Source organism: Nicotiana tabacum, chromosome 19 (assembly GCF_000715075.1).
Source record: "Nicotiana tabacum cultivar K326 chromosome 19, ASM71507v2, whole genome shotgun sequence".
Taxonomy (NCBI): Eukaryota; Viridiplantae; Streptophyta; class Magnoliopsida; order Solanales; family Solanaceae; genus Nicotiana; species Nicotiana tabacum.
In genome coordinates this window covers 128,948,406-128,962,399 of record NC_134098.1, presented here as the reverse complement: position 1 = coordinate 128,962,399, position 13,994 = coordinate 128,948,406, and the positions used below count along the sequence as shown (strand labels likewise).

Below are 13,994 nucleotides of genomic sequence, written 5' to 3'. Positions count from 1 at the left end.
CAGGCATCTTGCTCTTAATGAGGTGTGGTCACTGGTCAGTCAGTCTAATTAATATTGGTTGTCCAAACACAAGGAAGGAAATTTGGCAAGGAGTGTTATCTAAGAAAAATATATTTGATTTTCAGAAGGTATGCTATTGCTATTTTGGAAGCAAATTATTGAGAAAAATATACTATCAAAGTATTTTTTCCTTTTTTTTCTTTTTTTCTTTTTGCTCATATCACAATTTATAGTCATGAAACCAGTCTCTCTGGCAGAAAATTAAAATAAAAACCCAATAAATACACCCAATAATGTACAGTAAACCCAATAAATAGCAGAAGACGTGCTGACTCCGATGTTCTTAATCATCCTTAATGACCTATTGATGATTTGACGTTGCCCTAGTTGGATATATTGGTGAGATGGAAAGGAAAAACTAAAAAAGAAAATAGAAAAAAGAACTTCAGCAGTTAGTAAAGTTTAATACTCCATTAAAGTTTGTTATATATTCTGTACAATTGTTGGAGTCCTGTCCAACTATTAGGTTTTAATTTGTTTTGTATGTACATAATTTTCCCTGGTAATAAATGTCTTTAATTACCCAAAAATAAATAAATTAAGTATGTGAAACATTTCAATTCTTTGATGCTATGGCTATGCACCCAAGGCTTGATTGAACCGTTTGATGTTTTCGCATCTTCTGAAGGAAATTTATAATGGAGACTGGAATTGTAGCGAGAAGGATTCTTTGGACCCATTTAAAATGATAGATCCACGAAAATTTTACATTTTACTAAAGTTTTTCTAACCGTCATCGGAAAGATTAGAGAGAAAAAAAATTTAAACGAGACTATTTTAATTAAAAAGAAGGTTTTAGAATAACTTATTGAATTTAGAGAAATGGTTCCTGTAACTTTCCAACTAGTGGAAAGATATTTAAAGTTACTATAGATTTTGCCAAGTGATTTTCTACCCCTACGTACTTTACACCTTCGAAAGAGTTGACTGCAAGCGTTTGGGGAGCCAAAGCCTGCCAACATGTTAAAATATTTTGGAATCAAAAGTCAAAGTGTGAGAACTGATCTTTTTCTCAAATCGTTTAGGATTAATGAAAACTTTTATGGGGAAAAAACATAATAGTGCAGTATTTACAAAAATTTTACAAAGTCTTAGCAGGATTCATCAATTAATATTTTTGGCAATGAAATATTAACATATCATAAAAGATTCTAATAGAGCAAAGCAATTCAGCCGAGAATCACGTGAATACAATCGCAAATGATTCACTTCCTATATTTTCGTTCTAAGATATTAATTTCTATAACTGAAATAGAAATGCTCCCAAGTCCCTATTCATTATATTCAACATATTCCTTGTATTCTACAATTAGAACACACAGAAAAAAGTGTTATCGCTGCTTGTTAAAAATGGTATATTGATATTTCATGTATTTTTATGTATGTCATTTGGAGATGGTATATATAGTTTGATACTGGTATAATAATTATATTCAGTGCTTTAGATGTATTTTTTTATGTAAGTTATTTGCAGGTATTATATATGGTATAATTCTAGTATCATAGTAGTATTTAATGATTCATGGATTAATTTAAGTATGATACATGGAATAATACTTGTATAATAATGGTATTGTATCATGAGTACTTTCATATGTGTTATCATATAAGTTATTCCCAGATATAAAATATGATATAATTATTGTATAATAACGAAATCTTGATATTTCAGATGTATTTTGTTATGTAGTTTATTTGCAAGTGTTATAATTGCAGAACGTAATACCTGGATAATAATATGAGAGTTTATGTTTTTATCTAAGTTATTTACAATATTGCTAAAAACAATTGAGCAAATCCTATGTGAAGATTGAGTGAAAGAAAGTTGTCGAGTCAATGGCTAAGAAAAAACAGTGGAAAGTTTCGGAGAGAAGAATATTTCTCTAAGATGAGGGAGAAAGTGTAAAGATTAATACGGACTTAAATACTAATTCCTTAATTTGTGGGTTTGTAAATTTTTTTAATCTGTTGTCATTTAATGCATAATCTTTGAGATATCTAAAACTGTAAAAAAAAAAAAACTGCTATTTTTAAAATAAACGAAAAGTAGTATTATTTATGTGAATAATTCTAGACAAGTGATCTACTCGGTAAAAATCTTTATTTATTAGTAAGTTAACAAATAGAAACACACAGTTAAGTTATTTCAAATTTTGTTTATAATATAAATAAGGGAAAATGTTCAAAATTGCCCCTCTACTATACTATATTGTTTACTTCTGACACCCGTTATACTATTCATCCAATCTAGCCCCTGTCATTAATCAACTTTTAAAAATTGCCCTACAGACCCCCTCAATTTTTTCCATGTCAGCTGCCAAGTCACTCGACCCCACCAAATTAAACCCTACAGACCCCATTACATCACATTTTTCCCACCCGTGACCCGTGACCCGTTTGCCCACTAAATAAATAAGTTAGACCCGTATAAATTGACAAAGAGGGCCGGCCCGTTTCCTTCATCAACACGCCTCAAAATATTTCTCCGAAATATCTCTCTCACTCACTACCAGTGCTGGCGGCGTCGCAGGAAGAAACGACGGAGGTATGGCGGAGTAAGGCTGGATCGACGATGCCGGAGATGGATCTGATTGGGAGGTTATATTATTGGAATTCGGCGGCGATTATTGTGAATTAATAACGGTGGGATTTTTCGGTAAATGACTGAGTCGCCATTGATTGATATGGAAAATGGGTAGCGAAAAATTATGGGTTTTAAGAGTACTGAGCCCTAGAATTACTTCCTAGAAGAAAATGGTTGATTTTTGAGATGGAAGAAGAAAATGGTTGATTTTATGATGACGTCGCCGTCGGTGGGTGCTGCTTCAATCTTCGCCCGATTTTCAGACAGATTTATTAACAAATACATAACTTATTATAATACATAATCTACAACTCAGATTCGTTAAACAATCTCTGTAAGTAGAATTTATTTTACTTCAATGGAATACATTGATATCTCTTTATACTTCAATCTCTTTATACTTCAGAGTAGGTCCATCGACGCTTGAGACCACTACTCGGAGTGATGGTCTAGACCCAATAGTCGTAACCAACAAGGTCATTGGTCCTCAAGCGGGGCGCAATTGTTATGCCCCTAATTGTCACTCATCAGTTAAAAAGAAAAATACTAAGGAGTTTATAGCTAAATGGACTCTCCCACCTACTAGATTAGTCTTTTGGGTAGGGAAAAAATATAAATATATAGTAATATTTTAAGAAATTTTATCATTTTTTGAATAAACAAAGAAAATTGTTATATATGATATATTTTTTCGAAAAGGAGCAACCATAACAAAGAACAAAAAAGACAAAGACTCCAGTAAGTTACCTACATAGCATGTTAAATAATTAACAAGTGTAAAAAACTTTTGACCTATATTAAATCCATTGTATCCCATATCAGATCTTTGTTTCCAAGGACTATTTTTTTCCCAGGGAACCGACTAATTTAAATAGCAATACAAAAGTCATTCTCGAACGTCTAAAACGGCGTATTACAATGAACAACGTCCTTTAATTGCACAGATCGTCAAAGTGAAATCTGAGTTTTAGTCTTCAATAAAATAACAGCAGAAATAAACAAAAACAAATACTTTCTTGTACTACAAGAGCATCCCAAAACATTGAAGCATGCCTCGCTTTAAGTACTAATCAAATTCTTCACCTTCTACTTCCATTATATTCCATTCCCTTCACTTCATTCCCCCAAAACATTATCACCAGTCACTTTACTTTCCTCTAAAAACACAAATCTTTGATAAAGGAAAGACTAGTAAATATATCGAGAGAAAATGGGAAGTGCAGATGATGACCATTTGCCTAAAAAGCAAACACATAAGAGTATTAATGATCAAACCAAGTACAAGCTCAAATTACTAGTCCTCATTATCCTAACCAATCTTCTTACTATTTACATCTTCACTAGCCCTTCTCTCAACTTGCATCCCATTTCCAAGTACACAACTAATTCTCTTTTCCCTGCATTTGATTCTACTTCCCTCTTGCAAGAGCTCAATGCCACTAAGAAAGAACTCGAAACGAGTCGATCCCAAATCATAGTTTTGCATCAGCAGCTCAAGTCTACTAACCAACTTGTCACTGAACTTCTAGCTCAACTTAACCTCCTTAACCAGTCCATAAACAGGACCACGGATTCCAGCTTGCTAAACTTCAATGATCTTCTTGATGATTTGTCAAATGAAGCTAAGCTTGGTTTAGGCCCTCACAAGCTTCCACTCGGGCTCTCGCCAAGATCAGGGACAGATGAGGTTTATCCCTCTGTTGGAGGAGGTTGTCTGATGTATAAAGAAGATTTAGCACAGTACATGACATATAATGTTGGAAACGAGTGTCCTGTTGATGATGTTTTCGCGCAAAGGCTAATGCTCAAGGGCTGTGAGCCACTTCCAATAAGGCGGTGCCATCCTAAAGCGCCTTCTGGTTATGTCGAACCAACTCCATTGCCAAAAAGCCTGTGGTCTACACCACCAGATACAAGTATTATTTGGGATCCATATACTTGTAAAAACTACAGTTGTTTGATAGATAGAAGAAAGTTTCCAGGATTCTATGATTGTAAAGACTGCTTTGACTTACAATTTAGAGAGAAAACAAGGTGGCAGTTTGACAATGGAGGTCTTGATTTTGGAATGGATCAGGTTCTGTCAACAAGACGTCAGGGCACAATCCGCATTGGACTTGATATAGGAGGAGGCGTGGGCACGTTTGCTGCTAGGATGAAGGAAAGGAATGTAACCATTGTCACCACTTCCATGAATTTGGATGGTCCATTCAACAACTTCATTGCATCCAGGGGCTTGATATCGATGCACGTTGGTGTGTCCCAGAGGCTTCCTTTCTTCCAGAATACTCTGGATATCGTGCACTCTATGCATATTTTGAGCAACTGGATCCCGGATACCATGCTTGAGTTAATTATGTATGACATATACAGAGTTCTGAGACCAGGAGGACTGTTCTGGTTGGATCACTTCTTCTGCCTGGGAACACAGTTGAATGCAACTTATGTTCCTATGCTGGAGCGCGTTGGATTCAAGAAACTGAGGTGGAATGCTGGCATGAAGCTTGATCGAGGGATCGATAAAAATGAGTGGTATTTCTCTGCTTTGTTGGGGAAACCAATGTCCTAAAGTACTTAGCTAGTAAATCTTTAGACAGTTCGTAAAATGATGGTTTTTTGTTTCACAATGCAAGCACAAGTGACCAACATTGACTGGCTAGTTTCATTTTGTGCTTTTTTTGTAATGCAATTGAAAGAATACAAGAGGAGATAATCATTAGAAAATTGAAAGAGGAATAGTATTATCTATAGTGATCAATTCGTCTTGCTTGTATCAGCACAAATTACTGCAGAAAGACAATGATATAAAATTGATCTCATGTCAACATTTCACAATTAGCTTTGTAAAAGAAACTTAGATAAAGCTGCAATATTGAATGCACAACTTTTTTTAGGATGAAATATATTCTCATATACAAATGACCAGCCTAATTGAGACCAGGAAAGTTTACACACTTTACATAAGGTAAAAATAAATGTTTCCAAAAAATTTCAATATCTCTAGTCACGTTGCTGGACTTCCAGAACACTTTTCTTTAATATACAAAATTAGTTGAATCATTCTACATTCTCTCAAATTTGTGCACAACTAACAGGCAATGGCATATCATGTGTGATCTTATGTTTCAACTTTGGGCAAACCTGTTAAGACATTGATCTTACTTGGGCTCTAACTTTGAAGGTGGATATGCCCCACTATAGACAAAGAGACTTTCATCAGTATAAGGATGAAGGCCTTTGTTTGCTCCTTCATAGGTTTCTGAAGTGGAAGCTGATTCTGCATTTGGGTTCAGTCCTACGATCTCCATAATATACTCAATCTCTTTCACCACTTCACTCATTGTAGGCCGCTTGACTCCTTCTTCTTCAACACACTTGATTGCAAGATCCACAAACTTCTCTATGCTTTTAGGAGTTGCACCTGAGCGAACAGCAGGATCCAAAATTTCGTGAAGGTTATACATGTCTTTTGTCTTGTCCATTGCAGTCCTCACTTCCCTGACAATATATTTTCCTTTTTCAATAGGAATTTTTCCTGTAACAATCTCCAGCAGTACCACTCCAAAGCTATAAACATCACTCTTCTCAGTCAGCTGTTGTGTCATGTAATATTCAGGATCCATGTAGCCCTAACAAATGAATGGCACCCATCAGAAGGACATAGATTATGGGTAATTACTGGCACAATCTTCTGCAAGATCTAACTTAATTTTATTACATGGACAGATCATTATACGATCATCAAATATTAGCTTCTACAACCTGTAACATAATATTCAGGTACATCTCCCTGAATTTGGTGATCAAAACATTCAAGGATCGTTACTTCCAAGTCTGCTAACTTAAGAGAATTTGTGAAAAGGAGAATTTGTTTTCATATTTTCCTATTCCTATGTGTTTATTTACTCATTGTTTGTGGAGAGAGGTGGCTGGCCAACGAGAAAGGAGGAGCTTGAGGGTTCTTGTTATAAAATGAAATAGTGTTTGTAATGGTTCCTCCTGGACTAGAAATTATCGAGACAATACAATTTCTGAACTTGTGGACATCAGAAAATGCTAGGATATAAGCATACAATATTCTTAATCAAACAAGTTTGGGCAGGCATGAAGAGAATCTTTACTCACCATTGTTCCTTTGACCTGAGTGGTAATGTGACCCCTTTCAGAGTCACCTAGAAGCTTGGACAAACCAAAATCAGCAACTTTTGCGTTTAGGCGTTCATCCAGCAAGATGTTGTTGGACTTGATGTCTCTGTGTATGATAGGAGGATTGACAAGGTCATGCAGATACTGCAAACCTCGGGCTGCTCCAAGGGCTATCTTCAGTCTCCTCATCCAATCTAACCTGATCCCAGTCTTGCCTACAAGTATAAATTTCATCACATTCTCCAGAGGCACATTTTCCTTTGGTGAAGTTATAAGAAGCTAGTTTCAAAGAATCAATAAGAAGGAAAAGTCTAAGGTGCTAGTCGATGAACATGTTTCTGATTCTACCTAAACATAGTCTAATGTTCTCTATATAGAACTTAACAGGAAGCAAAATGGTTGGAGATTTTATCTCAGTGAAAATGGTTCAGTACTTCCACTCCTATTTAAGAAATTGGTTTTCTTTGTTAATGACTACTTTGCAACAACTAATCATAAATAAATTCTTGGACTTCCGACAATGTTGGATAGCTAATTCAGCAAGTACCACCCTATAGTCTTCTCATAATAATGGTGAAAGAGAATGGTAGGGACCAAGATATACCTGAAAGACCATCTTTTAAGGTGCCATTAGGAATATACTCATACACCAGCATCTGTTCAGCTTGATCGAAACAAAAGCCAACAAGGCCAACGACATTCTTGTGATGAACCCTTGAGAGAAGTTCTATCTCAGTTTTGAACTCAAGTGCACCCTGCATAGACCCTTGTAGAGCTCTTTTAACTGCAACCAGGTGTCCATTTGGAAGAGTTCCTCTGTAAACCTGCAGGATGTAACTTCCACACTTGTAACTTAATTCAGTTTAAATTGTTGCCAACACCTTCTTACTGAAATGGTAGACTATGCCTTAAGAAATATCATTCAGTATTCTTTTTACGGTGGTGTTGGTTGGGGGATGGGGTTTGGGGGAGGGTGCACCTAGTCAATGAAAGCTAACCTTGCCATAACCACCAGATCCAATATCATTGGTTTCTGAAAAGTTATTTGTCATTTTTTTGAGCTCCTCAAATGAGAAAAATCTTGCTCCTGTCAACTGTGGAACAGCACCACTATGTTTATTTGAGTCCCAGGATGCTGCATTAAAGTGAAAGATAGCAACAACCACCGTAAGATGAAGTAATAGGTAAATGGAAAATAGTTAGTTCTAAATCTTACCAAAAGGATCACTCCTCCTTGCAGCATCTTCAGCTCTTTTCTTTTGCCGGAAAGCATAAAGACCAACGATTAGTGCTAAAATTACAAGGACAGAACCACCAACTGCTGCTCCAATGATAATGCCTGTACTAGATGATTTGTGTGATCCACTGGATGCACCTGGAGAACAGAATACTCAGAGACTCAGACTTATAACTATCAAGTTCAAATCCATATTATGCAAGTTTCATAATGTTCCAACAAATAATTTGAATTCCTAGCAGTCATTTAAGGATTAAGTTTTCCTAAGAAAACCAATTAGAAAAACCTGTGTCGTTACAAATAAGTTATTGATAAGTTCATTAGGGTTTACCCAAATTCTTAACAGAAACATAGGAACAAAGAATGGAAATTGATCCATCACATGTATGCAAACTAAATTTTTGCCATCAAGAGGATCGATGAATTTTTCAGAATCTTGTACTTCTTAAGTTGAATACTTATAAAGCTGATATTATAATCAAAACAGCGGACCTATAGTAATTGCTCTTCATGTTCAAAGTCCTATCAGGAAGAGTTAATTCTTCTGTCAAACCAAGTTTATGAAAACTTAATCATCAATACCAAATATTTGTTGGTTTTTCACCCACCAAATTTCTACTATTCTAGATTAGATAGCATATATAAGTAGGAGAAGAGAAATGAGCCAAGAAAAAGGAGAAGGAAATATAGATCTGGAAAAGTTGTATTACCATCGAAGTATTTGTAGCCTTCACCAATGAAGAAGAAAGGTCCAAATGTCGACGGAGGCTTGAAAGTCTGATTACTAAGCACAAAACCTATTCCAGAAACTCCAGTTCGATTGAAATAATCTTGGATAGAAGGAAAGACTTGCAGGTGTATTACAAGGTAGTCATCTAAATTTTTTGTAGGGTTGCTGAGGGAAACTGAGTCGACAGGCAGTTGACGGTTTTGGAATGAAAGCATCAAAGACTTTTGGAGAGTCTCATAGGTAGTTTTGTTTCCCAAGTTGGAAAAGGAAGGAGCTCTGAAGACTAGGTTGCCTGTATATGGAAAAGCACATTTACAGGTAGGACTAGAAATTTGATCAGAGCTGCACTCAGTTGGCAAGCAATTTTCTGGTGGAGTAGAATATGAATCAGCTTGTTGAGCTTGGACACAGTAAGTTTGTGTTGTTCCTTCATTGCAGACAGGATTACCTGCAAGTCTGCAAAGGAAAACAGTAACAAAATAAGGTAATAAACATGATACAGTCAAGTTTGGCGTAGAACATAATCATATGGCCGAATAGGCTTAGACGTTTAAAAAAACAAGGAAGAGAGCTAACAAGATCTGAAAGGGATAAAAAACAAGGAAGAGAGCTTACAAGATCTGAAAGGGATATCCTGGTCTTTGAGTAAATGAATCAATAAGATTGCTCTGCATATCAATGAGTTGCAACTGGTTGCTATACGAGGAGTCAATTTCAAGTGTGCCATTAAGTCTGTTTTTCCTCATATTGCTGTCAATAAGAAATGAGTGCATTGTCATCAAATCTCAGCATACTCAATATCTATCGTTTATAAAACCAAGTTCCATGAAATACAACAGACACAAAGTTATAGGGACCCTTACACAGTCTGCAACTGGAAAAGGCTGAATAATTTAGCTGGAACTAATCCTTGGAGTCCTGTGTTTTCCATTGCCCTGTCAATACAAGGTCATTTATTAGGTTAAGAAGAACTTCTGGGAATTGAGACCGTAAATGAGAAAAAGAGAACCTGTCCATATTCAAATGGATGCAGGCATACACTAGCACAGTGCACACATGCTGACATGCACCTGCGCACCTGCTCATGGACGTGCCTACACAAACATATATATACACACACACGCGCTCTGAAGAGAGAGAGAGAGAACATACACTGTTGTCAGAGATTGCAGGTCTGGAATCCATGATGGGAAATCTGATGCATTAAATGAATTATTGCTCATGTCCCTGCAAAATTAAGTCCCTCATCATGATACTGAGATTAACAAATTTCCTTTTTTTCCGAAAAAGTAACAAATAGATTGGGAGGAATATTTATAGTACGATTCTGAGCAATAACCAATTATCAGCTCAAAGGGATCAAGGCACAAAACTTAGGATAAGCAACTTACAAGTAATTGAGGACATTCATGCCAGTGAGATTCGGCAAAAGACCATTCAAATTATTGTTTGATATGTGGCTGTGATACATTGTCAAAGCATGCTACATTAGGAAATCATAAGGACATAAGGTAGGTTCAGAAAATTGTTTCATTTTCTACTTACAGTTCATTGACATGTGTGAGATTGTTGAGGTTTTGTGGCACAGATCCGCTTAACGAATTCCTGTCAAGACGACTGTTGCAAGCACAGTAGCTTAGTTCACAAAAACTCACTTTGTATAGACAGTACTAGAAACATTACAAGATTATAAAAGGAAAGCCCAAGATAGCAATACTTACAGCACTTCCATAGTCTGGACAAGTCCTAATGTATCCGGTATATTTCCAGTAAGCTGGTTGTTCTCCACTAGCCTAGAAGTTAGAATATACGCGCATGAGGAAACAAGAAAGCACGGTCAGAAGGAATGTTATTTGCTATAGTTATGGGGGTAACTTATCATATGGACAAACTTAACAGAACAAAATGTAGATGAAGTACATGATAAGCAAAAAAAGGGATTTGTACTCTTTTATTTCAAACATCCTAGAAAGACTCGTCGGGCAATCACTCTATAACTTGGGCAATGACCAGGACCATTTTGCCTAGGTTCACCTAGTCATTTTAAATACATTGGTCTGTGCTATGTCATCCAAAGAAACATATAAATACCATAAAGATATGATTTCCAAGCCTCTCTCACATGATTACTCTCAGAAGCAAGATCATGCACTAACAAGACTATCAAAAGGTAAGCTAAATACTAGTGGGTGTCTCAAATATTAACGAATGTAATAATACATTCAATCTATTTTGCCAATAGTAAACTTACAGATGAATCAGAGTCAGATTAGAATGGAAAAGTTGAGCTGGGATTTCACCGGATAGCTGATTCTTCCCAAAATGACTGTGAAGTGATGTAAATAATCTTAGAACATACATTTGAGAGAAAAAGCAACAACAAATAAAGGAGATACGTACAAGTGCTTAGTGTGAAGAAGCATATCAAGTCCAGGTGAGCTCCCACTAGAGACTGGAAGTGTTCCAGTAAGCTTATTGTCAGCTAAATCCAGCCAATAAAGCTTTGAAAGATAGCCAATGGTAGCAGGTATTCGTCCAATAAAGTTGTTAGAGTTTAAAGATCTGCATAATGCAAAATGGGGCTGTTTTAGAGCGTTTACAAGAAGAAGGAATTGAAAGAACTCAGAAGTTTCATATACAGATATATATGGTAAAAAACACAATTATTTGGATTTGATGATGTATAAACACAAGAATATATAGCAGTACTGTTAACTCCTCGTGAACTGTTTTCTCAGTTTAGAAGTGCATTGCTTGTCCAAGAGATGGACCAAAATATGAGTATTCGTCAAAAATATTCGTTCAAGATGCTCATCATTTCATTGATTGAAACGAAAACAGAAAATGATCATGTAATATGTAACTTTATAATGCTAAAAGAATCATAGTTTAAGCTGATATAAACATCAATTCCCTGATCCATCATATTCTGTACAGTGCAAACAACTTAAACCAAATAGATGAGTAAACTTCTTTGCATACTGGTAAAATATGTCGCATACTGGTCTCCCGTTCAGAGTGAAAAGAGTAGAATGCTTACAGAAAAACCAGCTGAGTCAGAGATCCAATGGAGTCTGGTATTGGTCCAGAAAACCCACAACCAACAAGGATCCTGTCATGAAATTAAGAAAAAAATCAGCATATTATCATGAGATTAGCTGGTAAATGAATGGGACAATTATTCAGATTCACTTACAAATTTGATAGCTTTGTCAATTTTCCAATAGACTGAGGAAGAGATCCTGTCAACTCCTTGTTGTATGAAAGATCCCTATAGCATGCAGTCAATAATTAGAATTGGCTTTAAGTTTCACAACTCTATTTTCATAAGAAAAAGTAAGTGCAGGAGAATCAGGAAATGTGAAAGAAGACCTACAAAGTCTGCAATTCAGATAATCCTTGAATGTCTCCAGATAGCTGACCGCTCAAACTCATACTTGATAATGTTCTGAAAAATTGAGAAAGATGACATCAACCTTACAAGTATATAATTTTGATGTAGTCGATAATGGGAGGCGCGTTGAATTCTTACATAGAAATCACTCGTGAATTTCTGCATCCAATTCCTTCCCATTGACTCCCACAGGGATCTGCTCCAGCCCAATTGGGTGGAACATTCTGCCATGAATCCTTGAGAGACTGTAGTGCAGCAACTGAATACAATATTAAATCAGTTCTTCTTTACTAGAAACTGAATTGACCATATCTCGAAGAGAACATGAGATATCTGATGATTCCTTTTCACAAATTTACATAGGGCTAAAACGCTGAATCAAGAACTGGATACACCTTTACTGGAACAATTCTTTTATCTGTCTTATTTGCATATATGAGCAAGACAGCCAAGATTATTGAATTTTAAACAACTACACAACACGAAAATACAACATAAGATGCTCGAATTCACAATGACCTATCCAAGAAGAAAAATAGGAAGGATGCAAAGTTCACACCAGTTATACTATATTATGAAACCTTCTAATGCTATCAACTTAAGCCTATACAAAACTCTTGGATCCACAATATATTCCAGCTTAACAGAAAGTCGAAGCGATAACAGCATCTTGAGGGGAAAAAAGAAAATAACAAAATCCATTCAAGTGCCTATTTGAGAAAAAATGGAAGCAAGACACTGTATTTTAGACAGCAAATCATTTTGCTTTTAGTGTTTCCTAAGGGATTAACTAAAACCAAAGCAAACCAAAACATTGCCAATTCCAGCATAGACGTTATAGTCCTACACCTGGAACTCAAAGCAGCATTTATTCATATTCTTGATCCTATTCCACCTCTCTGATACTGAACAAATTAAGTAATAGACCATTTCATTCAAAGATTTCTCTAAAATCAGAATCCTACATCACCTAAAGGGACAAATTCTGAAGGAAAACTAAGATTTGAACACCAGTACTCACAGATAATCAAGTAGTTCTGTAAATTAATTAAGAAACAATTGATAGAAGAACAAAATCAACTTACAATCATCAGGATTTGTCCATGCTGATATTGCCAGAACATGTATCCAAACAACAAGAAAACAAAGCTGAATTCTCCTTGGCATCATTGCCAGAGAAACTACCATGTGACAACGTTCAAGAAAAACAGTACTCCTCCACAAAAGCTAGAAGAGAATTTCAACCTCAAATCCCTTTTCAAGTTCTGCTCCCCACGACAAGATTATCTCTTAGCTGACAGCTATCTGATGCATTTACTAGTATTCATCAATAAGGGGTTGTTTAATTCAATTAGCCAAATCACTGTCTAAGTTTTAAAAATACAGACTTTTACTTCCTCCCACACAACTATCTTCTACGTGAAATATTTATTTTATTTTGTTCACATAATTTAAACACAATGACTGACCTCCAACTTCAAATTTTTCACCTATATAAAATATTGGAAGTGTAAAATTCACGACCACGTTGAGTTTACTCGGTCTTTATATGCCCAAAAAAGTCAACAAATTACTTTTATAACTCTTTGCAAAGCTGGTTAACCCTTCATCACAGGCATCAAATATTGAACACTTTCCATGATAATAGTTGACCATAGAGGGTGTTAATCGTAAATAGAATATTAACAACTTGATTAGGTTTAGCATAATTAGACAAAGTCTTCTTCAAAAAAGCAATTTTTTAGATTTTTGTGGAAAATCAAATTTTAATGTCATTGTCAACTATAAGTTATATATTTAAAGAAGTTGCCAAGAGGGACCAGTTGAATAATCCTATACACGC

The 13,994-nt window shown here is 35.7% G+C and overlaps 2 protein-coding genes across 2 annotated transcripts; one reads left to right on the top strand and one right to left on the bottom strand.

Moving 5' to 3' along the window:
- The first annotated feature begins 3,721 nt into the window (after nt 1–3,721).
- LOC107795355 (putative methyltransferase At1g29790) lies at nt 3,722–5,402 on the top strand. The gene has a single exon (XM_016617975.2). The coding sequence runs from the start codon at nt 3,855–3,857 to the stop codon at nt 5,211–5,213; it is 1,359 nt and encodes a 452-aa protein (XP_016473461.2). The 5' UTR covers nt 3,722–3,854; the 3' UTR covers nt 5,214–5,402.
- A 114-nt stretch (nt 5,403–5,516) lies between these two features.
- On the bottom strand, nt 5,517–13,670 carry LOC107795352 (leucine-rich repeat receptor protein kinase HPCA1). The gene is made up of 19 exons (XM_016617972.2): nt 13,237–13,670; nt 12,290–12,410; nt 12,134–12,205; nt 11,954–12,028; nt 11,798–11,869; nt 11,158–11,319; nt 11,009–11,083; nt 10,479–10,550; nt 10,303–10,374; nt 10,149–10,217; nt 9,910–9,984; nt 9,621–9,692; nt 9,373–9,507; nt 8,738–9,213; nt 8,007–8,165; nt 7,789–7,925; nt 7,395–7,614; nt 6,770–7,005; nt 5,517–6,273 (listed from the first exon to the last, which is right to left on the bottom strand). Exons 1-19 carry the CDS (start codon nt 13,337–13,339, stop codon nt 5,803–5,805), a joined length of 2,874 nt encoding a protein of 957 aa, XP_016473458.2. The 5' UTR covers nt 13,340–13,670; the 3' UTR covers nt 5,517–5,802.
- Nucleotides 13,671–13,994: the final 324 nt, after the last annotated feature.

What these genes read in the sequence shown, in the direction of transcription:
- LOC107795355 (XM_016617975.2), top strand. Translation starts at nt 3,855, where the DNA reads ATGGGAAGTGCAGATGATGACCATTTGCCTAAAAAGCAAACACATAAG.
- LOC107795352 (XM_016617972.2), bottom strand. Translation starts at nt 13,339, where the DNA reads ATGGTAGTTTCTCTGGCAATGATGCCAAGGAGAATTCAGCTTTGTTTT. An exon ending in GGATATCCCTTTCAGATCTT is followed by an intron (nt 9,214 to 9,372) that starts GTAAGCTCTCTT and finishes TTTCCTTTGCAG; the next exon opens with ACTTGCAGGTAATCCTGTCT. An exon ending in AAGGAGGAGTGATCCTTTTG is followed by an intron (nt 7,926 to 8,006) that starts GTAAGATTTAGA and finishes ACTTTAATGCAG; the next exon opens with CATCCTGGGACTCAAATAAA.